Source organism: Andrographis paniculata, unplaced genomic scaffold, assembly GCF_009805555.1.
Source record: "Andrographis paniculata isolate CXL003 unplaced genomic scaffold, ASM980555v1 Contig34END, whole genome shotgun sequence".
NCBI classification, from domain to species: Eukaryota; Viridiplantae; Streptophyta; class Magnoliopsida; order Lamiales; family Acanthaceae; genus Andrographis; species Andrographis paniculata.
In genome coordinates, this window is record NW_026137567.1 from 4,561,606 (window position 1) to 4,588,229 (window position 26,624).

Below are 26,624 nucleotides of genomic sequence, written 5' to 3' on the forward strand. Positions count from 1 at the left end.
TATAATAAATTTAGAATAACTGTATTTCTTATTAAAGGTAACAAGTATTGTTATAATAAAAATCGAAAAAATAATCACAAAGACAACAAATGAGATGACTGTAACGGATGTTCTTAGCGTTGGTAACATATAAATTATAAATTAGCAGTATATATTTTATATTAATATAATAAAAATCTACCAAAAAAATTAGCAACACATGACAATTAACAAAATATATAATATTGTTATGTTCATATAGTACACTTATAAAGTATTCATTGTCCTACATAATTTATATTAATACAACATTATGTTTCATTCGGCACATTTGAATATAGCGAAATTGTAGTAACAAATCTACGGCTTACTAGGCCAATGGAAAAGTATTTGAAAAAAATTATTTTAATCCTTGTAGGATAATAAAAATTTAGTCCTACCCGTTATACATGAAACAATAAAAATTTCATAGGATATTTTTGTCAAGCAATCAACATCTTTATTGTTACAAACTTTTTCGGCTATCGGAGCTCGATGACGACCCAAATATGGAATGCAGAAGACTGCTACTGAAGACCTCTTGTATGGTTTGTTTGTGCCTCTTTTGCATAGGTTTTGTCTAGATATGGATTGTCAAACATGAGGCTGCAGGTTTGTGGTAACGTATTTAATACTCCGAACGTTGGTTAGTCAAACACTGCATTGAGGTAGTGTGTTTCCTTGTATTCTCTCCCATTTTAACTACTCCTTGATTTGAAGAAGAATCTGATTTCTCATAGGGATTTGAAGCTCATTTTAAGAGAGAAGAAGATCAACCTGTACCCGTTTACTCTCAGTTAGACTGGTAGTCTGCTAGGATTAGAACTACAGTTTAATTCCTAGTTTCTTGTATATTGTGATGTAAAGACGATTGTATGAGATGATAGCTTTGAGTTTGTGTTTGTTGAGTCATTGAGTTTCATGTATACATGGTTGATAGGTTTAGTGGACGTCTTATGGATTTGAATCTCTGTAGGTAGTTACATCGAATTAGGTTAACAAATCTTGTGTGCTCTATTTGTTTTATATTTGATTTTGGCCAGCCATGTATCACACACAAGAGTTATAACCACAGAACAATACCACGTGTTTTCGAAGTGCAAACCCCTGTATTGGTATAATAATCCTCATTTTAAATAAAAATATGTGTTTAATATAAGTATATTTTGAAAAATGTAATTTAGTATAAAAATAGAATATATATATATATACACACACGATGATTATGTTTATTGTGATTTTTTAAAAAATTATTATATACTATCATAATTTTCTATAAAAGTATATGAAGTTTTTATTATATTAATTATTTTATCAAATACATAAAAATATAAAATTTATGTAAATATTTAAAGTTTATTTAATTTTGATTTGAATTTAAATATTTTATATAAAAATAAAGAAATAAAATTCATGGCTTAAACAGCCGTAAGCATAACTCGAAAACAGTTGTGGGTCAAAATGAAAATGCAATGAAGTTGAAGGATGTGGTTGCAACTATAGCATCTAATGTTAAGCGGCTCTCTGAAGGAACATATAAAATACAGTTTTATTTACTCCTGGATAAATGCTACTGTCGCATCACTGCATACTGGAGTGAGACACGGACAGGGAGAGCGAGGTTTTGGCCACCCACTGCCACATCTTCGCTCGATTTACTACGCTGCTTATCTGAGGTTGCTTCCTTTCTGCTTCATTTTATGTTCAATCTTCGATTTGTTAGATTTGGCCACTTTGATTTGTTGGAAAGCATCATTTGTTTGCTCCAACTGGCGTTCATCGGCTTCTTGATCGATAGTGTTTGTTTCGTTGCTTCAACTAGGATTTAGTGCCTTTTTAATATCTGGAACACACCGATTTCTTTCCAATACAAGGATTTTCTACCTATTGTGATTCAATTATGTGGTTGTGCGCTGTTGAAAGTTCGTCTCAGCAAAATGCTCTCCGATGGGCATGTTCATTATTTTGTATGGTTACTTGAAATTGCGTTTGTTGATAGAGTCTGTTGTTTTTTAGAACTCCATACTTTGGTTGCACGGGAAGGATTTATCATGAGGGGAAAAGATGTGATCAGTGAAGATACTGTTAACAATTGAATGTGGTTGGGGTTCGTAGGGTAGTTTAGTAGTTTTACGCTTCCAAATGACTCCAAATTACGGCCGTAGTGCATTTTTATTTGAGCTGTAAAAACTTCCGATTCTCTTATGTATGTATTAGAGAGCACTTAAATTATTTATAGTAAAGCAATGGCATGCAGCAATGAAAAATGTGTTCTAGCTTAGATCGATTTGGCTGTTATTAGGTGGTTCTTGTACTGACCATGTACGCCTTCTTTGTTTCATTGTCCTTTACTTGAAGTGTTCTTTGGTTACATTTACTTTGTTGAAATAGGGCATCCATTCCAGTACGAGTACTCTTTTTGTTAGAGTTCATTGGATGGATGGTATAATTGTATTGGGGATAATGCTTTAAGGTTTAGGGTTTTTAAAATATTTTAATATAATATGTATATAAATAGAAGTATTTGTTTGCACATAACGATTTTCTTGTGAACAGATATGATTACTAAATATTGAAGGTTTCATATGTATGATAAATAATATATTACATTCAAGTATTGTGTGTTCACATTTACAGGGTGCAGCCCATGGTAAAGCAAATAATTTCAAGGAAAAAGTGATTTACAATGGATTACATATGATCTTCTATATTAAGACTTATTTGTACTTTCTAATCTTAGAATTACAAGAACGATGTGATTCTTAAGAACTGAATTCAATTTCGATTGTTTGTAAACAGGTGGTACTCTTCAAAATGACTCCAAAGAAGCTCAAATTTCCGAGAAAATATAAGATAGTTTTGTTTGCTTTCTGTTAAATTGCGATGAAAATGCTTTGGGATGGGATTGTTACGCCTGCTGTCTCATAGATACATGCAATGGAAAACTTGGCACAGTTGATGTTTTTGGTTTAAAAATAGTGCTAGTCCTGAAAGCTGTATAGTACCTGTTCTTTAGTGTCAAATTTGTTTACATGATGGAGAAAGAGAAGTCCCAGGAAACTGGTGCAGTTAGTGAAGAAATTTGCTTAAGCATGCCTACAGAGAATGATGCCAAATCAAGGAATGAAGACTCATGTCATGGCATAGACAAGGAGGCTGGTATGGTGACTTGTCGTGTTTGTCAATGTAGTGAACCAGATAGAAGAGGAAATGTTGCACTAGGATTCTTAGGTATTTCTCCACCACCCTGCAGCCTGATTAATGGCAATGAAGAATTGAATTCTGAATCGAAAGCTGCCTCATTCAATAGTGACAACATTTCCTACCGGAAAAGTGATTTAAAAGGCTCTGACTTGGTTGAGTTTATTAGTCCGACAGGAGAGGTTTTTGTTTGTACTACTGATGTAGAGTTAGGCTTTGATGAAAACCATGACAGGCTATTTGACCTTGGATGTGCTTGTAAGAATGACCTTGCTATAGCACATTATGCTTGTGCTCTTAAGTGGTTTATCAATCATGGGTCAACTGTCTGTGAAATTTGTGGTTCTGTGGCCACAAACATAAGATCTGCAGACGTAAAAAAGATATTGGCTTCTTTGAAAGAGTATGAAGCATTAAGAGAAAGAATTGTTAATGGTGAGCCCAATCCTGCACCATGTCAAACACATTTTGGTGTAGATCCTGATGCTGTTGCTGCAATTCGAAGGCAAAGATTGAGTGAAATTTCCTTGTGGTTTAATCCACATAACAACAGCTCTGTCACTGTGTCCCAGGTGGTGAGCGAACAACCGTCAGTTAATACGGTTGTGGAAGAGCCTGGCTCTGAAGAAAATACTGCTACTAAATGGGCTGTGGAGGGTACTGGTATCCTGCTTGCGACAGGCCTACTGACTGTTACGCTTGCATGGCTTCTTGCACCTCATGTTGGAAAGGTACTTGGAATTTCTATAAATCTTCCTTCGTTTCACATGGTTTCTTTCCTGTTTTCTCTGTTTCACTCCATCCCATTCTATGGATGCTCTTGGTTATTCAAATTGCTTGCATTGTAAAAGGCTATATTGATTTAATTGATTCAATATCAAATGTACAAGTTATGATCCTTAATGATGTTTCAGTTTTACTAATATGGTGGTTGTGTTCCAGTTCTGACACAGAAGCAAGTTTTGATTTTTGGTGTTGTATTAATTGCGCAGTATTTGGATTGTGATTGCCTAGAAATTGCTTTTTTATTATTGTTTTTTCCCTGACGGAGCCACCTATTTCATTTAGCCTTTGTACAAGGCTCCACTCCCAATTGCTCTTGCACCTAATGTGTCTTGTATTGTTATTTTCTTATCTTTCCTCTCATTCTTGATTTCAAGAATGAAAAATCAGATCATCATAACATAACAATCACAGATCATACAATACCAATGTATTAAAGCCATACATTAAACATGATCATTTTCTGTCACAGCTTATTAAGCCTTCCCCACTTTGTTCCCAGAAAAGTTTAGACAGGAAGAAGTTATTATTCTTGTGATATCTTGGATAGTAGATTGATTATGTTAGTGACTTCCAATTTAGTTCTTTACTAGGTGTATTTACCTTGCTATTTTTTACCTTGTCAACACTAACTGTGAGTATTCATCTTCCTTTGCAGAAAACTGCCAGAAATGGCCTGCATATTCTTCTTGGCGGTGTCTGCGCACTCACTGTTGTAGTTTTCTTCCGCTTTGTAAGTTTGATTTCTGCTTTCTTGTTGATAATATTATGAAATGAGTTCTTTAAATATCTGGGATTCGATAATTACCTATGGATACTCTGTGCATGGTGAAGATATATATCTGAGTTACTCGTGACCAAACATTTGATATCAGTAATGCGGCTTGTAGAGAAGGGAGGTCTACCTTTTTTCCAAATCAGCAATGAAAAAATAACCATGAAGGAAAAGAAAGCAATATAAATTTCACAAATCTTTTCAAATCATTCTCAAGATGATCTATGTAGGTTTAGATGTGACACGCCAAAGAAAATGCCTTTTTTTTTAACTTTATCTAGAAACACAGAAATTATCCTCCATGTTAAGCCTACATGGTTTGCATTGCTTTTGATGTCTTTATGAATTGAGTAAAATAGGTTTGTTTACGGACGGATACTGCATATATATTAACTAAATAGGGTGTAGTCTCTAGGCTTATGGTTTGCATTTTTTTCCTTTGTTGAGTACACTGATCCTGCAGTCTTTTTATTATCGAACTCTAAACCTTTTATCACATTTCTTGCATGAGACTGTTTGCACTATAAAGATCATCGACTGTTGTTCTCAATCTATGTGCAGTTTGTGCTGACAAGAATCAAGTATGGTCCTGCTCGGTACTGGGCTATCTTGTTTGTATTCTGGTTTCTTGTGTTTGGAATATGGGCATCCCGAACTCATGGAGCTCACACAACATGATCCTTTCCCTCAATTATTTTCTTGTGTCATATGGCTTTAGCTCTTTGTCAATTATAGAGTCCTATTTTTTTTTTTTTTTTCTGTCCCATTTGTGTGATTGTGATTGTGAGTGTATAATCAATCATGAGATACTTGTGCACTTGATTCATGGATCCTCATGTTCCTATAAGAGCGTATATTAAATCGCTTCTCCAGCAATGTATAATGCTAATGTTGAGAAAAAGAAAAAGAGAGAATTTTTTCCACACCATATATTGAACATTTTTCTGTAAACAAACTAAATTTTTACCCTAAAAAAACATTAGGTCTCCGTAGTATTATTTTGGTCTGTGTAGGACCCTTTGTGGAAACATGAATTTTTATTTTTTGAAAATTTATAATTTTCAATTTTTTTTTGAAATAATTTAATATTTTTTTTAAAAAAAAAATTAAAGAAAATTCACAGGTTCGGTATCCCGGTGGACACTTATCCTCCGGTGTCCTAACCTAACCTAGTGGACACGATTCTCAGGCGAGCCAATCGTTGGTGCCAAGTAAGGTTTTTATTTCTATTTTTTTAATTTAATTTCTCATATCAATAGAGAGAAATGGATGTTCAATTTTATTTTTAAAATATTTTTACCTTTTTTTGAATATAATTTTACAAAACATGTTATATAATTTATAATTTTTTTTTAAAAAAATTATTAAAAATATTTTTTCATAATTTTCACTCTTTAATCATTTAGATAGCTGCATTATTTTATATTTTTCAAGTGTCTCTATTTTACCGAAACAGAAAATTAATTCTTTGTGTTGATTTTGTAGGTATTGGTACAGGGAAATGGGCCTATCCAGGATAAACGGGACTGTTTAATTAGTCCAGCCCAAAGTTCTACAAAATTCAATCTTAAAACGGCTATAAAACTCGGAACATTCTCCCCCAAATCCATCACTTGCAACCGTCAAGGGAGAAATGTCGAGGCCAGGGAAGAAGGCGAGAGAGGAGGATGGACTTTCCGACGGCGACGAGCCCCAGAAGAAGTCTCTGAAGTCTGAAAATGATGATGATGAGTCTGATAACATTTTCATCTGTGAGGTGTGCTTACTTTGTTGGGCTGCGTGTTTTCCGTGAGTAAAACCCTTCTTTAGTTTTCATGGCGTGTTTTCCCTAACTTAGGCATTTTTTTTGGTTTTCGGACTGAAGCTTTCGAAGAATCGCAAAGTGTCTGTAAGGATTTGGATGGGAAAGGTTGTGGTGGATATCAGGGAGTTTTATATTAAAGACGGCAAGGAATTGCCTAGCAAGAAAGGTATCCATTTTTTCGTTCGACGAAATTGATTCTTACTAGTAGCCAATTCATGTTGTTTATCACGACATCTTTTTTTACTGTTCAAATCTTGGCCTTTCTTCACTTTCTTGAATATAATTAGATATGACTGTTGGTATTCCCAATGAAGTAGTGCTGTTCTGAGTAGCTGTCCTACTTGCTCGTTTAAATTTGGGAAATAATCAGTAGTTTTAAAGCCTTGCATTGGTGTGTTTGGAAGTGGATTAGTTGGAGAGTTTTTGTGTCTGTTTGGGGGTTTTGATTTGAATAGAAAAATTTTGAATTTGAATAGTTATTTGATGTGGATAGATATTTGATTTCATGTTTGAGGGGGATATGTGAAAAGTGGAAATCAAAACAAATCACTCAAACAAAAACAATTGTTAGTTTTAAATATGGACACTTATACATAACTTCAGTTCATTAGCTTGCAACCGAGAATGGTTTGTGGAGGCTTTGATTGAGTTTTGTCTGTTGTTTGTACCACAACAAAATGTGTGGGTTATTGACTTCCACCCTTGATTCTTTTTGGATCATTTAATTTCCTCTGGTATATCATTATTGTGGAAAATTTTAAATTAAGGTTAAAATAATTTATTGTTTTATTATGCTAGCTATGACCAAGGAAATTTAATATTATTAAAAATTAATGAATAAAATTACAGTGGAAAATATATTGTTGTTTCATTTAATTTATTTCATGTAATTGGTCAGATTTAGAAAAACTTGCCACACCATCCAGCGAGTCGCACCAGATAGATGGGTTTGGTGGGACTTGCCACACGATGTGGTGGCGAAATTCCCCACAGATTTCCACAGCATATTAAATGCTTTGGCAGCTGTTGCTGCTGAAATTGTCACAGCAGCAACAGTTTTGCAATGTGGGAATTGCACCACACAATGCAGCTCGATTACAAGAATATATATTAACAGCACCTCACAAGAAACTTGGCATATCACGTGTCAGGTTTTTTTGCTTTTTGTAATCTCTGATGTTTTGTAATATGTATATTAATTAGCCCGCCACTATTAATCTTCTTTCTTTACAGTTTAAAGTTTCTCTTCTGCTCAATTTTTTATATTTCGGTATGTTTTCATCACTTTATGTTCTTGGTTTTTGTATTAAGTTATAGTGAAAATAACGGAGCTAAGTTTTTGAAATTATTATAGGCTAGAAAAGTATTTAAAGCAGATTATAGGTATGATCTCACATTGTGTGATTTATAATATTGCTACAATGACATATCTTCTGATATCGTAAGATTTTTGCAATGTTCATTGTTCACAAAAATATGCAAAAAGTATTTGTGTATCGTATAAATTGGCCAAGTTATTGAAATTACTGGTGAGAAAGATAAAGAGATTTTAAATTAATTACTGACTATTATGAAAGCATGATTACTATATGAAAATCAACTAAATATTATTGAAAGTGTTTATCTTTAAAATTCTATTTTGCCTTTTCGAAGCTGAACCCAAAAATAAGTGACACTTTTTGAGTGTATGTATGCATGCATTCATTTGTGGGATCTGACTCTGTTCATTCCACTTGGACTTTATCTTGATTGCAGGTATTTCATTGAGCTTGGATCAGGTATGCTTTGCCTCGAATTTACTTAAGAAGAAAAATTCAAGATATTCCTCACCTTTATCTAAAATTATTATGCAGTGGAAAACTCTGCGAGAACATGCAGATGAAATTGACAAGGAGCTTGGTGATGATTAAGAAGGCGTAGACTGCTGAGAGAAGGAAAAGAACACAAGAAAACCAAGTGTGGTGTCGGGTTTTGCTTGTAGGTAGGTAATCAATTCTCACATTTTTCATGTCTTGTTTGTTTGTTTGTTTTTTTTTTTTTAATATTTGTGGTTTGTGAGATTCATCTCAGCACCGCTTTGCATGTACCCTCTGGAAAATTAAATGAAATGAAATTCAAAAATTGGGTGACTGATGAAGCAGTTGTTCAAAGCTATTATCTTTTCGGTTTTAGTTTTAGTTTTAGGTTTGGTTTTGGTTATGGTTCGATAGCAGCTACCGGCTACTGACTTCTTTGAGGCCCTCTGAATCCTTATGTTTTTTCCCATCTTTATGAAATTTCCAATTTGGTCCCTTCATTTTTCTCTATTGCATACTTGCTCTAAGTAGAATTACATAGTTGCGCAAAGATTTTTAAGAAACAGGGGTCAAACTGGAAACACTAAAATATAGGGACCAGTGTTAAGAAAACGGACGTATAGGGATCTAAGTGCAAAAATAAAAAGAACAAAGGTTAAGAGACATATATATTCAAATTGTATAAAGCTGTATTCATTCTTTTAATTTTTTCAATTTGGTCCCACTAGTTTTGCTTTTCAAATTGACTAATTTGATGCCTACATCTTTGCTTTTTTGCAGTTGAATCCTTTTGATTCTGTTCTTTCCAGTATAATTCCTCATTTTTAGAGCCTAGCAAAAATAGGCGCAGTCCGAAATTTCGATTTAAACTTGGTGCAAAAAAATAGTGCTTGGGTCTAAAAACATAAGCCCGAAAATTTCAGGTTGGGCCAATCCCAAAATTTCGGTACATCTAATGGTTAGTTCTTTTCTTTTACCAACGGGAACGGAATAAAAATGGACTAGGCCGGCCTGAAATTGTCACTTCTATTCATTTTTTTATGTGTATGTTACATCCATATATTCATTCTATAACTATGGTTTCATGTTTTTCTTTTTTTTTTTTCTTTATATATGTTGGAGAGAGTGTATTATCTAATAATAATAACGATTGGATAGTTTTTCGAATAGTAATAAGCTATATCAAAATTAGAGAAAGCAAAATGCGTGTAATTATAAAATTTTTGCATGAATTGTATTTCTCAACCTCATACAAGAAGCCAACTCCTATTCCTATACAAAGATATAGGAGATGCTCATTTACTTAGAATCAAAAAAATCATAATAGTTTAATTCAAATTTTAAATTTAAATTTGAATATATGTAGGATGTATATTTTCCACTTTTAAATACAATTTTTGGATTGAAAACTTATTAGATACAATTTTTCAGAATCTTTACTCTCTTAGATGCGGGAACGTGTGTTTTAAGTACCAAATTTTCATAATCAATCATTTCCTTAGATGTGGGTGCATGTGTTATATAAGGCGATCATTTCCTTAGATGTGGGTGCATGTGTTATATAAGGCGAGACTTAGCTCAACGGTAATAATATCTTTAGTGTCCCCATCCCAATGAATAGTTGTATGATGTGATATAAATAGGATATTTTGAATGTAAAATTAATTTTTAATATAATATAAAAAATAAAAAATAGGGGTTTTATCCTTGGACAATTAGGCAACTGGATCCATGTAAATTTTATATCTTTGGAAATAAAACATTGTAAATTTTTGTGCAGCCTAGTCCCTGATCTCTTGAATGCTTGCAGTAACATCCCTATTTCCTATATTTTCTACTTTTAGGTGCTTGTGGTTCTACCAAATGACACTTTCGTTATACTCCTTTACATATATATCCTTTTTAAGTTTGGTTCTTATACTTGAAGTTTTCAGCTTGTTTATGTATCCTTTTTCAATGTGGCGTCTTGATTTCCTTCAATTTCATCTCTCTCTCTCTCCTCCTACTCAACATATTACTTGTGATGAATCTATGTATATCATGATATGTACAGTATCGAAAACACACAAGTAAAAAATCAACCCCACAGGTCTCTATGGCCCTAATGTAATATCTTTCTAAGATCAAATTTGAAAGAAGTTCCACCCTGACATGAAATGTCATGTATCTCCCCCATCAAAGTGAACAGCAAACCACCTAACCTGTTTAACTAAACAGACACCCACCATTGAAGAAATCAAGAACCATGAATTCCCGTATGCTGCGGCGGAGGCGGCGGCGGCGGCGGTGGTGTCACTGAAGATCCCAAGAACCTTTCTGTCATCCACTCCTCAAAGGCTTTAGCATCACAAGGGATTCTCAAAATACCTTCATTGCAGAATCCATATTCCTCCGCGGATCGGCAAAGCAGCTGCAAGAACTCGGCGCTGGACAACGCTGTGGTGCGAACCATAAACCGTCGTGTCTCTTGACCCACACCAACTGCTACCGGGACATACCCCTTCGGTGTCATCAACGGTGGCCCTTTCAGCCGCTTGCTCAACTTACTGGCTTTCATTCCCATCTCACTTACAACCGAGTAATCGAATACCGTATATATGTATGTATTAATTAATAAGTTACCAAGGAATATGCCATGGATGAGCAGGCCTGCACCAATCCCATTGCTCTTAACGGACAAGAAAATAGAGCCTTAAGTACAAGAAATGTATTGTCCTCACACTGGAAATTTGATTAGTTTTATCGATGATGACAACTCCCAAACATAATTAAATGAAATATACAATTTCTTACTTCTTATGAGAGGGGGGAGGAGGCATGCCGTATGGGTTCTGCTCCCTTGCTTGCATCACTGCATAAATAAAATATCGAAAGAGTTACTTGACAAGTTCAGGTATTTGTCTCTTTCACAGACATATATATATTTGTCAGGATGCTTTTTTAATGAATACTTGTGCAAGTGTTCATATGTTCACAACACTACAGGTTTTGGATCTATCCAAACCATTTCGTAGTTAGAACTTGTACCATCGTACTGACCGGATAACTGATTTAAATTAGTAAATTAACTATGCATTTTGATTCCGATCAAAGAGGCTCGAAAGGGAAAGGGAAAGAGATGCACTTATTTATTTAAAACTTAAAATTCAAACCTCAAAAGAAACATACCCGAAATATAACCCATATAAGGATGAACATTTGAGGATTTGAAACATAATCCTACTATATGATTCCAATGGTTTGAAACCCTTTCAAGATTTATACAATCCAAACACAGAATAAAGATGATCCATCATTAGAAGGTGCTGGAACACCAGGCTCTATTATATTATTGCACAATTCATACCAAATCTACCAAATATATGTGTATAGTATGTATAGAATAGTGATTAGTTTTTGGGGTCCACAAATATCATGTCACAGGATAAAACAATTGATCTCTTCCAGTGTGATTGTCACGACAAATCAACAATGACAATATGTATATTCTTTGAACAAATGTGTACTGACAGCAAGATTCGTGTACCTTGTCAGAAACGGACAAACAACGATTCCACTTTGTGATGCTGATCCCTTTGAAAGAAAATTCAACCAGAATTATCTATTGATTGTCAACAATCATCCAACTCCCATTATTCACACTATTTGTAACAGAGACATGCCATGAGAATGTTGTAAGATGACCATAATCTAATGCATTGTTTCTGTGTATGTGAACAGAGAATTGAGTTTCAGTACTTACAGCTGAACATAGAGAGACTTCCAGTTTCGAGTACAGACACTAATTCGGGTAAAGGGAGCTCGATTTACCACCAGGCACGGACAATTTCCCATGTGGTAAGGAGTCTGTGAACCTGAAAATGCAACCTGTAATCAGCATCCAATTCAAGGCTCATCATGTTACTTTACTCAGTCTTCAAGGTTGTTGGATTGTTAAGTCTATACTGATATAATACCAAGCAGAAGTAACACAAATACAAGGTTTCTAAATCAGACGATATGTATAAGCTCAAAACACACACATACAGATTATGTCTCGACTGTGTCATAATAAATGAGAACAATTCTGCATATTACAATATCAAGTTATTCCATATTATGGTACATTTGTGGCTCCCAGTTCTGCATATTGCCAGTCTATATATATTTATTGAGCAGAAGGATTTTGCCTCATTGATTTTGCTGGGGCAGAACATGAGTCTCCTAATTGTAATTTAAGACAACATATATGGACATTGACAAAAAAAAAAAGTAACAATAATAATAATAACAATACTCCTCGTGTGCACGACTAGCAGATTTATTGATCTTCCCTCATGTGCCCCATCTCCCTATGGTTTGTCTCCATATTCATGACATTCTCTATGGCAAACATCGGCTTTAGTTTGAAATTTGCAAACTAGATTTCGTGAATGTGCTACATGGTAGGGGGGATGCCAAGGGATCCAACTGAAAGTAATCTCGGTAATATCTGCATGACCAGGAAGTTCAATAATCATGATTCCACATAATAGGCTGGTACCGAAAAGAGAAGATATTTACAGAAGCATACTTCGCCTAGTCGAGCATTAATTTTCAAGGGAACAAAATCATCAGCCCTGGTGACACCAACATTTACAATTGCAGTAGAAGCACCAGCCTCATGAGCAGCCCTGATTAAAATTAAAATCCATGCAAGCCTCTGATATTAGTGGATGCCGAAAGTATGAAGCCATAATAGCAACAGTATGATGGCCATGCTGCTCATAAAGTACATAATTAAGAAGGATAATGCAGCAAAGAGGAACTGCTCAATAAACACTGATGATAACATTCGAAGCAACCAAAATAAACTGTGCCAGAAACAGTTGTATTATTCAAAGAGTTGTTTTTACTGCAGTAAATATATTTCATTTTGCCTAATTTAGTTTTAGGCTAACAAATTATGATTATCCACATTTAGGTAGAGAAGCAGTTCTAAAACAGCGTCAAACTAAGAACTGTGGGAAACTGCAACAGGCCAAAGCCTGTGTAGCTAAACTTATACTGCATACATCTTATAGATATGTTTGCTGAAGCTTATGTGATGCTAACTATTATTTTACTTCTAAGTTTCAAAAGGGATTGAACAAACCTATAAGATGCAATACAACTATTTTGTAACTAATTTGAACAAAATCCTTGTTGAATTTTTCAATATAGGAAAATGCTTATTATTTTATAACAAGGTTTTATATCTTATATGTTATCATGTGCAAGCACATTTCAAATTCTTTTATAAATCTCACAAGTTCTCATATGTATTAGGATCTTATAAAAAGCTTATACAACTCAGTCAAAAACCATATTAATGATAACTTCTATTGCGTTATCATATTCAGTTGTTAACTTGAGGTTGATGTTCAGCCAACGTTATGAGGAGATAATGGGAATTTATTAACCAGGACTTTACAAGGATAGAAGAATAACACAACTATAGAATAAAGATGGTATGAAGTTTACTTGACAAGACGGAAAGCAGACATGGTCATCAGCGATGAACCTAGTACAAGGAAAGCATCACATTGTTTTGAGGCTTCCATTGCTCTATCTGCCCTACCCTTTGGAACATTATCCCCAAAAAACACAACCTGGCAATATATTAACTGTATTAGACATTGTAAAACCAACTAGAAGAAAAAACCAGCCACCGATGCAGACACAGGATAAAACATGAATGGTTAGTCTGGAATTTTGAGACAAAATAAAGAGGATGTATATGAAGCATAGTTATTGCAAGTATAAAAAAATTGTCTGTGAACTTATTGATGCACTGTTGATTAGCATTCCTAAACAATCAGCATCTACTTTAACAGGAATAAGTGCTATTCGACCGTCAGTTCAACATACTTTTAGAATTAGAGAATGATTTCATTATAATATTAATAACATATTTTAAAGATAACCCAAGCCAAGTCAGCAAGGTGTAAACTATCATTCAAAAATCAAGATAGATTGACAAAACTCCACAAAAGGGTAGCTTTACTTTATTCACAAAGACTATTTGGAAGTGTCTTGTCATAGGATGTAATAGGGTCTTGTTATTGCTTTGAAGCACAAATCTCTCAAATGTATATTGACTTTTAGATAAATAGTGTTTCATCAAGTAAGATGTTTGCTGAAGGAAAATATGAAAGGTACTTAATCATAGAAACCATATCAACATGACAGGAAAGTTGCTTACATCAGGTTTTAGTATTCCATTGCATTTCTGACAATTAGGGATATGGAATTCCTCCTCCCAGAACTTCTCATCAATCTCAATATCCCCATCTGGCCTTTGCTTCATTCCAAAGCTCTTGTCGGAACGGCTGTCATAATCCAGACTTTCAATAGCTTCTGCCCACTACAATAACATAAAAGGTACTTGCATGAATTTTAGATTTATATCACAGCAAGAGCATGCCTGCTTAAATAAAAATGCAAAGAAAATTCCAGAAGTTTTGGTTTGTGGTTTGAATCATCCAAACTGTGGATGCCATCATATTTGGAACTGAAAAACCAAACCCCTGTTTTCTTTGTTGCACCATGTATATTAATTAGCAGCAGCTAGGTGGCCTTCAAATTTTAGTCATATTGTGGCAAACGAGCTGTTTATCAAATGTTGAAGAAATAACAGACAAAATAAGAAACACAAAAGTTGCTTAAAATTAGTTAACCATCCACCAAAAATGTTATGATTATCCAAATGAAAAAACATCTTTGGAAGTTTAATTCTATAAGATCAATGACTTGATTCAATGTAAATTTTTTAAATAAACATATACACAAAAGCTTATAAAATATATTAGATTGCAATTGAAAAAACTAATTTGTACAATTTATTCTCCCCTAGGAGTAAAGATCAAATTCTTCCATAAAATATACAAAAACAAGCCCCCCTTATATTGATCCTAGGCTAGACCTTAGTTTCTTATCAATTCACTAGATGCTATACTAGGTCACTTTGATAATTGGGTTTGTTTGTTTAGTGAAAATTTTCTATGTGAGGTATAGAAAATTGTGTACGTAATATAAATATAATGAATGCGTGGAACATATTAATGTCTTTGAAATGTGTTGGGTATTTTTGACAAATAGACACACTTTGATTTGGATTAGTATCAACATATTAAGGAAATGTTAAATCTCTAATCTTTCTGCTGGGCGTCACTTACTCCACCATAACTATAAGCTACATAATTACTAAAATGAGCAAAAGTATGTTTAAGAAGCAGCCTGGAAATAAATGACTTGTTCACTGAAATCATGATGCACTCAAATAACTATCTTAAAACATTTTTAAAAATAGGATGACAACTCGCATGCAACAGGCATGTAAGAACGAACCTTAGGATTAAGAGTTTTCACTTGATCCTGAAATAATGTTCGAGAAAGAGAAAACCCACAATCTGTACAAACAACTACATAAACAGTCCCATGCAACTCAAGAGGGTTGCTGCCAGCTCGATGATGCAGCCTGTGGGGCAAAATGAAACCGGATTAGGAAGACATAAAAGTGTGAGCAAATTCTCATTGAACAACTTAGTTTATTGGACACGGGGCTAGTAGGAATTTGATTATAAGCGTATCACTCAAGTCATAATTGAAGTTCATAAAGAGCAATCGAGTACATCGTAAGAACTTAACATCTGTGTCTCAAATAGATGCTAAAGCAAAAAAAGACAACTTGACATATGAGGAAGAGTAAGCATGTTCCAGCAAACAGAAAAATAAATCATCTTCATTTGAGAGCATTAAATAATTTTTAGTAGACATATACTAATGGTGCTAAAGAACAATTCATTCAGTATGATTTTTTAAGTATGACTCAGTTAAATGGCTGTCATGTTATATCCATCTATGTACAAATTCAACGGAAAGGCTTGTGCCTGCAGTAGCCCTTGCCCTGTACAAAGCATTATGACCAGATGATCATTCAAAAATACACGTTTCAAGTTGATAATCTCAACTTGAGCATATTGTAAATTGTTACAGTCTCAATAACACTTCAAAGCTGTGCACACATTAGGTAAAGACTCATTACCGGTCTACATTCTGTGTCATCATATAACTTATAAGCCCAGTTTTCTCTAGAGAAGCTAAGGCAACATGTGCTGGTCCTGGCTGTGCTGCAGTAAATCTTCTCCATCCTGCATAGCTCCTAGCCCAATAACGCCTTCGGGCATGATTGGAACGAAGAAATTCCTGATCAATAGTGCATATCTAGAACTTTAAACATTTGAATCATCCATAACCAAATATAAAAAATGCAAGCACACCAAATAAAGATACAAAGTGTTGCTTTAAAAATTAAGATCAATCAAAGAAAAATGAAAATGACAAAGACAAAGACAGACCAAAGGGTCATCAAATTTAAACGATGTAGGTTTATGGGAGACACAAATGTATATTATCATATTTGTTCAAAGGTGGAGATTTCTGCAACCACAGGAATAAGAACCAACACACTGCATAACATAACAAAGCACTGCTTCAAGGACCATTAGAGAAGACTTCTTACAACGGTCATTGAGCAGAAAAGTTGAGGCAATGCTACGACACCTTCACTCCTCTAAATTTAGATGCAAATGTACCTTCTAATAGTTTATTTTCAATTATATCTAATGTACTGATGTACCCCTCCCTCCTAATTGAGGAGTCTTTGTTTCTAAATCCCATACATGGAAATCCATGCATCTCCTATACACATTACCAAACCATATTACATGTAACATGTGTTTCTAATTTTCTTCCCTTCCATTCTATTCTAATGCAATCACTATTCACTCTATCGGGTTTAATGCAACCGCACATCCATGTTAATATTATGATTTCAGCTCCCCTCATTTTATGTGCATGCTCACACTTATTGTCCAATACCATGAACAAGTGCAACCATAAACAAATAATGAGGCAGATGAAATGGATGGACAAGCCAACAATATAATATCAACAAAAGATAGCAGATGTATTATCATATTACTGTAATGGAACTTAATTAACATTTTTACCCAAGTAGAGTGAGAATCAATATAGTAAAGACAACAGTAAACTGCATCACATGCCTTCAGATCACCTGATGGGTAATTGGCCGGAAACCAGTACTGTAGGCTCCATTTGGGCTGCCGAAGTACATGAAAAAGGTAATTAGACTAGTCAAAATCTCATATGATGAAAACAAGTGTTCAACCAACAATATGGTATCAATAGTATAGACAGTATGCAACATTAAAGTCAAGTAGGATTTTGTGCACACAGACTCGAGATGCATGTCAGTGTTCCATAAGAACAAAGTGACTAAAATGTACAGGGAAATCATGCACACGATCACATCATTTATAGCCAATAAACCCCCAAAGTTAATATACAGTCTATGTTCAGATTTCAAATTTATGGTACACTACTAGAGAACAAGTGTTCGTTATTTATATGAAGAGAAGCCACATCCACAATACAAGCAAGAAATGATACGGTTTATCCAGAAGAAGAAAATGTGACAAGAAACATGTGCTTATTAATTCTTATGCACTAGGCACATCCATATAAATGAACATTATGAAAACAAGAAATGCTAGTAATCCATTATGATGAAAAAGAGTCTAAGAGTGAATGTAAGAGGCAAGAACCATATACTATTGATTAAATATGCGACAAATTTCATTGATAAAAATTGCATACAATGGCTTCAATCAGGAGCATGGAAAGGAAATTTCATATAAAGAGGGATGGACAAATTAGATATCAAAGCAAATTCCCATATATATTGGTGGACTCACAACAGATATCCAACAAAAGGGAAAACAAAAAAGTGCACAGAATTTTATTATTCCATGATTCTGTAAAACAAGAAAGCATTATTGCACCATAACAGATCATCAGAGTACCAGTCTAATGCGCTATTATAATGTTGTGTGATTCTTATCGACTAGATGACAACATTTAGAATTTCATTCTTCTAGAAATTTCAAGTTTATTTTTAGTTTTACTTGGTCTAGCTCCAGCACAGATGCTCGTTCTACCACTTCCTAAGTTTTAGTATTCCAAACTATCTTGACAAATGAAATTATTTACTTTCTACAAAATTAAAGCTATATTGGAACTGGAAATTCTTAAATACATGGCATAGAACATGGAAATGGTTAGGATCACTACTCGAATAAAAGCCCAAACACCACCTTCTGTAATCAGGAATTCCACTCTCTGTACTTATTCCAGCTCCAGTCAAGACAACAAGCTTTGAGCTGCAACAAACATACCCACAACTAAGAACACCCTCTAAAATTGCAATTTGAAAAGGCTTTATTTTTGTAAAAGCCATTGTAAACAAAGAAGACATAAGAAAAAAAGAAAGAAACCTATGAAATAACTAGTAACATTTTTAGTGATGCTATCCTTAGCCTGAGATCATTACTCCAGTATCCAGTGCACACTTATGTGATATGTACCAAGCAAGTCACATTATCAAATGTTAAACAGGACAATCCAATCTGCTGGTTAAAAGGCAACGATAAACACGAAGTACCTTTCAAGAAGTTATAGAACAGAAATATTACATAAACATAATCTAACAAACCATTCCAGCAAGCAAGAGTTAAGGTACAAAACAGTACAGTGTTATCTTCATTCCATCCAGCATCATTAGGAAGAGGAAAGGATCTTTCTGATGGAAATTTCGCATAAGTAGATCAATGAAACCAGATTATAAATGAGTAACTACGAACACACGGTCACAACTATCTATGCCAGGCAATCCTCTTGTGCCTACAGAAATTTCAGTCTAGTGATGAAAAGTAAGATCTAATCCTTCTTCATTGTGCTGCTTTGGGCTGAGTTGAGCTCATAAAATGAATTTCATGCCACAAATTTAGAGTGTTCAATAAAATCAAGGACTGCACATCTATAGGGCACAAACCCCCTTTAAAATTATATTGGGACTAACATATAAAATCTATGGACCATCCACTACCACCATACCTTTTGTCAAAGAACTGATACAGAAGACCAACATCATCGTCTTTCGGAGGATCTGAATTAGGAACCATCAATTTGTCTCTTAAAAAGTTTTTAGGAATTTCTTTATTTTCCATTGAAGCTCCAGAAGGTGAGATCTGGTAGGTTCTCTGCACATACTTTGGAGAAGGTTGAGAACACAAAAATCTAGGCCTCCATAAAGCTTTTCCATTCCTACTAGTTATATGAACAGAATCTGCTCAAAGAGAACATGTTAGCGAACCATCAGTAAGGAACAGAACACAAACAAAGAGAAGAGTTTATACAGACTTAGTAGGGAAGACTTGCCATTCAACAATGTCCTGAGAAACTTTCTCCCAGCCCCGAAATTCTGCAAAACTAGGAAGGCATGATTATTACAACTACTTGAACCCCAAAAAACTTATAACAAAACTTTTATGCAGATAAAGTGAGTGCTTGGGAAGATAAAGAATCCATATATCACATTATTACACAGGAATTTTTAACTGCAAAGGCTTATATGCAGATAAATGTGAGTACTTGGGAAAACAAAACTTCTAACAAAATGTAGGTCGTGGTTGAATAATACCAAGATATATCACGAAAGCTAGCAATCCATTTAAGGGCTAAGAGAGAAAAGAGAAGCAATATAAACAAAAACACTTGGTGAGATGAATTCAGTTCCTAAAGCTGTGGTAGCATCTCACCCATTTCCGAACATTTATAAAATTGTATTTCAAAAACAGCTAATATTGACAATGGGTTTTGGGTAAATGGAAGGAACATGTTCAACTTGCCGCCATGGGTATCCAAACGTAACATGATAAGCCAAAGAGCGAAGAACAAAAAAACATGTCTTCGCTTTTTTCCGTTTTATTAGCAATTCTACTTTTCATTTTCTGAGGGAATTTCACTTTCGGATTACTCGTATGACTCAACAATTAGGAATAATCCTGGACGATCATCTATCACCCTCCTAAGAAACAGTCAAACGTTGTTGATGGATACGCGTGAATCAATGTCCGGATAGTCAAACGAGAGCAACTATCTCTTCTCATTCTTCGAATATTCAATTTCCAGCTCCAGATTCCATCCAAAAGATAAAAATCGAAGAGTGTGATTCATAAATTTTCCAAAACAACTAAATCCTGGGCAGATGCAAATACTCTAGCATCTTCTACCTTCAGGCTTAGAGAAGGCATTCTCGTTCCAACCAAGATGAAAACTTTACCAAAACGAACATCAGTTGAGGCAAAACTGTTGACATTTAAGAACTTACGGAAATGAAGGGGCGGTGCAGGGAGCGCGGAGCGATCATGAATCTTGATTTTCGGGTCCTGAATAAGAATTTTGTATATTGACCGGAGGAGGAATGTGAGGATGTGGTATAACCGCAGAAAGCAAATTAATCGGGCAGTTGGATTGCTTGGAATTGGAGAGGTGAGCTGAAACACAATGGGTGGATGCTCCACGTCGCAGAGTCTCCACCGCTCAATGGCCTCGCGCGCCTCCTGCTTCCAACTCCGCCCTGCCCAATCTTCAACTTCCACTTCTCCTCTCGGTGACCGACATAAATAATTTCGACAAAGCGGGTAGGCGGTTCCGTTTAGTTTTAGAAAATACGTGTTTAGATGAATTGTGTTCTTAGGGTACTACTTCCTTCGTTTTGTCCGTCCCATCATCAAACATAATTTATTTTTTATTTTGATGGTTTGGGTAACCCACGATCGAACCTAATATCCTTGCAAACTAGTTTTGACGGTACTTGAGTTTAAATTCGTGACTTTACGATCACAAGTTCAACTTCTACCCCACCGGTCATTCTTTACGAAACTAATTTATTTTTATTTTGAATAAAGGTAAGTCATCCTTTACGAACTAATTTATTTTTATTTTGAATAAAGGCAAGTCTAGTTAAGCTAAACATGTAGTGCAGGTTACACGAGACGTCAGGGTTTGAACCCGTAATCTTATGATCACAAGTTCAATACTCACACATCTGGACATTTTTTTAAAAATATGGTTTAAACTCATGACACAATTAGAATTATTATTGGAGTAAGTACCAGAGGATATATTGTTATTAACTTTGATTATTAAAATTAATTAATTTTGGTGTCATATTAACTTGAATATATATGATATTATAAGTCTAAAAATTGACTCAATTTTATATAGTCATGTTAGATCCAAAATGGTATGTTTAAACATGATCATATTTAATTAGTGTATTGTATTTTTTTTTTAATTAAATATATCATTTTGTTATTTCAATATTGTTTTTTAAATACGATTGTCAAAAAATAATAATAAATAAATCAATTTTTTTTTTATAAAGATCAAAAAATAAAAATAAATAAAATAAAATAAAAAAGATAAATATTCAATTCAAAATAATAGTAAAGAATTTAGAACGTGAATAATTAAAAAATAAGTTTTGAACTTCAGTTACACACAAACACTCTTGTGTATTTTTTGACACAATTTTCTAGTTGTTTGTTTTTGTAAAAAGAAGTAACTGTACTAATATGTGTAGGTCCCGTAATCCGAGTGAGATTGTCTTTTATAGCCGGTAAAATTGAATTTTTTTCTTTTTTAATCTATAAAACATCCCATCAATCATTATTGATAGCAATTAAACTCTATAATAAATTAAATCCAAAATTTTATTGCCTGTGTTTACTGCAAGAATGGGAATGAGAATAAGAATAAGAACAAGAACAAGAATGCTACACTACATATTCTATCCATAATACAAATGGAAAGAATAGAGCTAACAACAACATAGACACTCACACAAACTATGGAGGTTTTTAACCATGGCAAGAATGCCCTGTTTTCTGTTGCTATACTTCCTAAATCAAATCGAACCGAATTAGACCAACACCCTCCACTTCATCCCCTCCTGCATTCACTTCTCATGGCAATCTTTTCACTCGAATCAACAATCGCCGCGCTGCTCTGGGCTTCCGATTTCAGACAACAATCGACAACTCTCTCCAACGTCTCAAGGCTCTCGAAAGCAATCACTACGTATGTATGTACCTGGTGTATACACATGGCTGCGGCTATTCAAGCCTCGAAAAACTTAGAAGGGCTTCTGCATGTAAGCAAAGACATCTTGAAACAGAGAGATCTGATCGTTGTAGTTCATTTGCGACCCGAAGAACAGGTCATCTTGGAACCCGTCGAAGTCATTCAGCTGAACATCGAGGCTACTCTGGAAATCGCTCATGCTCAATTTGGCCTCGCTCTGGACCTCCCTGTTGTCGTATATGAACTCAGGCGACAGCTCATGGCCTGAGCTGCTCGAGTCGGTTTGCAGCTTTGGCCCTGATTCGGATGTGTCGAAATGCATGTGGTCGTTCATCATTTGGGTTGATGACAATGTTGTCTTCTCCGGTGGTGCTAACGTTCCGCTGCATGGCATTAGTTCATCCACATTCGGCTTCTGTTCTTCGCTGTCCGAGAACTGCACTTCCTTCTGATCCACATTCAAATGCTTTTCGATAGCTCCTTTCTTGTTGTATAGTCGACACAATACCCAATCGTCAAGCTGTAATTACAAATCATACACAATTCAAGAAAAATGAGTTTCTATCCGAATTCCAGAATCCAGTGATCAATCCTCTGTAACCAGCCATTGATTAACAGAGCACATGAAGCAAGATGAAGTTAAGTACCCTCGAATTCTTTCGGTTTCCGGCAGATCGGTCCACATTGGCGAGGCGGTATTCGTGCATGATCCAATTGGTTTTGACACCTCTTGGAGCTTTTCCGGCATAGAAGACGAGAGCCTTTTTGATTGCCAGAGTCTTCGGTTTCCCCACAGGCTTATCGGCGCCGGTGGCCTTCCAGTAACCTGTCCCTGCCGCCCGATTCGGCCGTGAACCGTTGGGATATTTCCGGTCCCTTGGAGAAAAGAAATACCACTCTTTTTCACCGTACACAGCCATTTCTGTAATCAATGATACAACCACACAACATCAGGAACCACTCGAACTTCATCCACAATCGGAAAGGCGTATATACAGAAGCTAACAGTGAGTGAAAACTTTTGAACATATCAGATATGATTCGACCTATAATGTTCATGTAAAGTGAATCTAAAAACACAGAAATTCGAGAAAGTGGAGCATTCGAAAAGTATAATTTGGGCGAAATAGCTATACACGAATCGTTACCACGATAAAAATCAAATAACGAAGATATAAACAAATGAATATCCAAATTGAAGTTTGAACGAAAAAAGTTCCACCAAAATAGGGATGAAAAACAAAATCACGGAAGAAAGGGGCAATTAACCCTAGGCAGAGCCTAACCTGGAAGTTGCCATGGATCAAACTTGTAGAGATCAATCTCAGCAATAATAGGCACTCCAATCTGGTGGCCGGCGCACTTTCGGCAAAGGTAATGCACCACTAGCTCCTCATCCGTCGGATGGAACCTAAATCCCGCCGGCAAATTCAATTGCTGTTGACCAATCTTCATTCAATACGAGCTCTCAACACAAATTGTCGTCCCCCTTGGACCCGCAAGCAGACTTTCTCTTCCCTCCCTCCTTCCCTCTCTAGCAGTAGCAGATAGATATCCTCTGTGGTCTCCCGCCGGCCGCCGTGTGAATGGTTAGACTTCAGATTCCGTGAATCGAAGAAAATGGAAGGCGTGGGCTGTATATATACACGCACGCACTCTGACTTGCGCGCTGTGACTCATCCCAACCAGTCACCACACGTGTGGGTGCGGGTGTGTGTGTGAAAATTTAAAATAAAAATAAAAATAAAAATAATATATAAATATTAAAATATTTCAAATAAACGTGCCTGCTGGGTGATAAGAATAAGATCAGTAGCGCCGCCACATAAAAAGGAAGTGCAATATGCATCGACCTTGAGCGTCAAGTTATGGGATGCCACGTGTCTTGTGCTTACCTCACTGCTTCCGTCACAATTTCCTCCAAAGTGGTCAACAGCCAATACCTTTCTAGAAACGGTAAATAAAACCGCCCCCGCCCCTGACCCCCACCCGTCTACCCCTAAAATCTATTTATTTACTAACCTTTCGTTCCAATTAATTTATCCATAGGTGGACACAAAATTTTAGATATTATATAATTAATAAATAATTTAAAATATATATTAATAAAAATTATTATAAATTTAAATTTAAATAATTAAATAATTTAATTAAAAAAGTTATAAATTATATGAGATAGATTGAAAAATGGACAAATTATATAGAATAAAAAAAATATTTGGTACGATAATAAAAATTAGAATAATGATTTTTTTAAATTTCTTTAATTATAAAAATTAAGGTTATTAAAATGGAAGAGTTTTTCCTAATACAATAAAAGTTTATAGATATGATCGCATAGGAATATTCTTATTGTTTACCTTTTCACCTAAAAAATTGTTGTTTTTAATCCAGTTACAAAACATACGTATTTATATTTTGGAACGTTCAATTATAAGGTAAATATTTCATTAAATACATTATTTTTTTCACAAATACCATTATTTTACATAACATCGTTACTTTTACACAAAAAAAAAAAATAAGGACAAAAATGTCATTACACTACTTATAACTACTTGCGCTATAAATAAATATTTACTTTGTAACTAAACGGATAAAATATTATTTTAATAATAAACGCAAACCAAAATTTTCAAAATCAAATAAAAAGAAACACATGGAGTTCAAACAACATTAGTTATGAGATAGGCAGAACACGTCAGCTTTCTTGTGATACCTATACACATGACGTCATCAACCCTCAACACGTTTTAATCACTTTATTTGTAGCATTCATTTTCATAAAATTTCGTCGCCGATTTTTAATTTAAGATAACTTTCGCCCCCGACACTTTTTAACTACATCATTACATTTATTATTAATCATTGAATTCAACGTAAGGGTATTGTATAACTATATATTGACTTTAGAAAAAATAAATCCATTTAAGTAGAAGTAATTTGATTTCGTATTTTAGTGATTTTTTATATATAAAAAAAAAAATAGCAAATATATATAATTAAAATTATTTTTAAACTGACAAAATTATCAAAATAATACTCCCTTTGTGCACGAATTTTAATAAAATTGAGTAATAATTATTAATTTTCTCTTTAATAGTTAAAAACAGTACAAAAGTTGAATGATTTTTTACATTAAAAAAAATGAGAATATTTTTCGATGACAACCCAAAAATGAAAGTGATCATAGATTTGAATAACAGATGGAGATGAAGTATTCTATTGCACTAATTCCTATAAGCCTCTATAATTTATTTTAAAATTATATAAAGAAATGTAATTATCCATTGTAATTAAAACGTACAATTTCTTAAATTTAGTATCTTAATTATATTCTTAAATTTTAATATAATATATAAACTAAAAAAATTAAAATTTGTACTGCATTGTTCAAAATAATAATAATAATAATAATAATAATAATAATAAAATGTATAATATTTTAAAAGTCCTCAAATCAAAATGCATAAAATTGCTTTAATCGATAATTAGTTTATAATAATTTTAAGATCATATCTTTTTTTTTTTTTCCTTAGATTATTGTTATTATAATTATTAGGAAGAATTGATGATTTCAATTTTAAAAGTTTTTTCTCTCTCTTTTTTCATCTCATCGTAAGTATTTGAAACGACGGCATTTACGGTATTAAATTTTAAAATGACATAAGATATAATTTCATATATCATATGCAACAGTTACTTTTAACACATAACGTACTTTTATATAGTATATATTGTAATTATGAACAAACAATACTATTACATTCATTTAAAACCCCATGCAATATTTGAGTTCGGCACGAAAATTTAAGTAAATAATATTAAGTATGGTAATTTAAGATAATTTGAAAATTAGGTAATATCATTTTTTTTTTATTCATGTCACGTCTTATGTCATTAAAAAAAAAAAAGAATTACACTTTAATTGTGTTTTAAGTATCTTAGTATATAATTATTTATATTATTTTGAAATTAACTTTATTAATATATTTTTAATTATTACTAATGGCATCCATTCTAAATTTTCGTATTTACCGTGTACTCGTGTTATTATATCCGGATGTAGAGATTAGTTTTGACGGATAGATAGGTGTTTATCAAACTAAAACTGTATATGTAACCTTTTTTTTTTTTCTTAATATTATAAAAAGTTATAATATATATATATATATATACAGAAACAATATATTAATTAATAAAATTGATAATTTAATACAAAATATTTTTTTTTATACTA

General features: G+C 33.9%; 4 protein-coding genes across 8 annotated transcripts; 2 read left to right on the forward strand and 2 right to left on the reverse strand.

The window, feature by feature from the left end:
* The first annotated feature begins 1,576 nt into the window (after positions 1-1,576).
* Positions 1,577-5,649, forward strand: LOC127248666 (uncharacterized). 2 transcript variants are annotated; one of them, XM_051271124.1, is made up of 4 exons: positions 1,577-1,694; positions 2,818-3,950; positions 4,661-4,735; positions 5,339-5,649. In XM_051271124.1, the coding sequence occupies exons 2-4, from the start codon at positions 3,051-3,053 to the stop codon at positions 5,453-5,455; spliced, it is 1,092 nt and encodes a 363-aa protein (XP_051127081.1). In that variant the 5' UTR covers positions 1,577-1,694; positions 2,818-3,050; the 3' UTR covers positions 5,456-5,649. The 2 variants fall into 2 exon arrangements, with proteins under 2 accessions (XP_051127081.1, XP_051127080.1); XM_051271123.1 differs by lacking the exon at positions 1,577-1,694 and adding an exon at positions 1,701-1,985.
* Positions 5,650-6,370: 721 nt separating this feature from the next.
* Positions 6,371-12,692, forward strand: LOC127248668 (RNA polymerase II transcriptional coactivator KIWI-like). Of its 3 annotated transcripts, none has more exons than XR_007838130.1 (5): positions 6,371-6,533; positions 6,642-6,747; positions 8,337-8,359; positions 8,435-8,562; positions 12,098-12,692. XR_007838130.1 is itself a non-coding variant. In XM_051271128.1 (4 exons), exons 1-4 carry the CDS (start codon positions 6,411-6,413, stop codon positions 8,489-8,491), a joined length of 309 nt encoding a protein of 102 aa, XP_051127085.1. In that variant the 5' UTR covers positions 6,371-6,410; the 3' UTR covers positions 8,492-8,714. The 3 variants fall into 3 exon arrangements, 1 of the variants encoding a protein (XP_051127085.1); XR_007838131.1 differs by lacking the exon at positions 12,098-12,692 and adding an exon at positions 10,595-10,613; XM_051271128.1 differs by lacking the exon at positions 12,098-12,692 and having other exon boundaries at positions 8,435-8,714.
* Positions 12,426-20,814, reverse strand: LOC127248667 (NAD-dependent protein deacylase SRT2). Of its 2 annotated transcripts, XM_051271125.1 has the most exons (11): positions 20,628-20,814; positions 19,676-19,718; positions 19,352-19,583; positions 18,553-18,618; positions 17,454-17,499; positions 16,422-16,582; positions 15,725-15,854; positions 14,580-14,741; positions 13,859-13,986; positions 12,930-13,029; positions 12,426-12,848 (listed from the first exon to the last, which is right to left on the reverse strand). In XM_051271125.1, exons 1-11 carry the CDS (start codon positions 20,664-20,666, stop codon positions 12,795-12,797), a joined length of 1,161 nt encoding a protein of 386 aa, XP_051127082.1. In that variant the 5' UTR covers positions 20,667-20,814; the 3' UTR covers positions 12,426-12,794. The 2 variants fall into 2 exon arrangements, with proteins under 2 accessions (XP_051127082.1, XP_051127083.1); XM_051271126.1 differs by lacking the exon at positions 18,553-18,618.
* Positions 20,815-21,996: 1,182 nt separating this feature from the next.
* LOC127248669 (NAC domain-containing protein 2-like) lies at positions 21,997-24,009 on the reverse strand. Its single transcript, XM_051271129.1, has 3 exons — positions 23,671-24,009; positions 23,032-23,306; positions 21,997-22,904 (listed from the first exon to the last, which is right to left on the reverse strand). The coding sequence occupies exons 1-3, from the start codon at positions 23,837-23,839 to the stop codon at positions 22,437-22,439; spliced, it is 912 nt and encodes a 303-aa protein (XP_051127086.1). The 5' UTR covers positions 23,840-24,009; the 3' UTR covers positions 21,997-22,436.
* Positions 24,010-26,624: the final 2,615 nt, after the last annotated feature.

What these genes read in the sequence shown, in the direction of transcription:
- LOC127248666 (XM_051271124.1), top strand. Translation starts at nt 3,051, where the DNA reads ATGATGGAGAAAGAGAAGTCCCAGGAAACTGGTGCAGTTAGTGAAGAA. An exon ending in TTGCACCTCATGTTGGAAAG is followed by an intron (nt 3,951 to 4,660) that starts GTACTTGGAATT and finishes CTTCCTTTGCAG; the next exon opens with AAAACTGCCAGAAATGGCCT. An exon ending in TTGTAGTTTTCTTCCGCTTT is followed by an intron (nt 4,736 to 5,338) that starts GTAAGTTTGATT and finishes ATCTATGTGCAG; the next exon opens with TTTGTGCTGACAAGAATCAA.
- LOC127248668 (XM_051271128.1), top strand. Translation starts at nt 6,411, where the DNA reads ATGTCGAGGCCAGGGAAGAAGGCGAGAGAGGAGGATGGACTTTCCGAC. An exon ending in ATAACATTTTCATCTGTGAG is followed by an intron (nt 6,534 to 6,641) that starts GTGTGCTTACTT and finishes TTCGGACTGAAG; the next exon opens with CTTTCGAAGAATCGCAAAGT. An exon ending in GGAATTGCCTAGCAAGAAAG is followed by an intron (nt 6,748 to 8,336) that starts GTATCCATTTTT and finishes TCTTGATTGCAG; the next exon opens with GTATTTCATTGAGCTTGGAT.
- LOC127248667 (XM_051271125.1), bottom strand. Translation starts at nt 20,666, where the DNA reads ATGATCGCTCCGCGCTCCCTGCACCGCCCCTTCATTTCC. An exon ending in TGCACCGCCCCTTCATTTCC is followed by an intron (nt 19,719 to 20,627) that starts GTAAGTTCTTAA and finishes CTAGTTTTGCAG; the next exon opens with AATTTCGGGGCTGGGAGAAA. An exon ending in TTAATGCTCGACTAGGCGAA is followed by an intron (nt 12,849 to 12,929) that starts GTATGCTTCTGT and finishes CTGGTCATGCAG; the next exon opens with ATATTACCGAGATTACTTTC.
- LOC127248669 (XM_051271129.1), bottom strand. Translation starts at nt 23,839, where the DNA reads ATGAAGATTGGTCAACAGCAATTGAATTTGCCGGCGGGATTTAGGTTC. An exon ending in TGATCCATGGCAACTTCCAG is followed by an intron (nt 23,307 to 23,670) that starts GTTAGGCTCTGC and finishes CATTGATTACAG; the next exon opens with AAATGGCTGTGTACGGTGAA. An exon ending in GAAACCGAAAGAATTCGAGG is followed by an intron (nt 22,905 to 23,031) that starts GTACTTAACTTC and finishes TTGTAATTACAG; the next exon opens with CTTGACGATTGGGTATTGTG.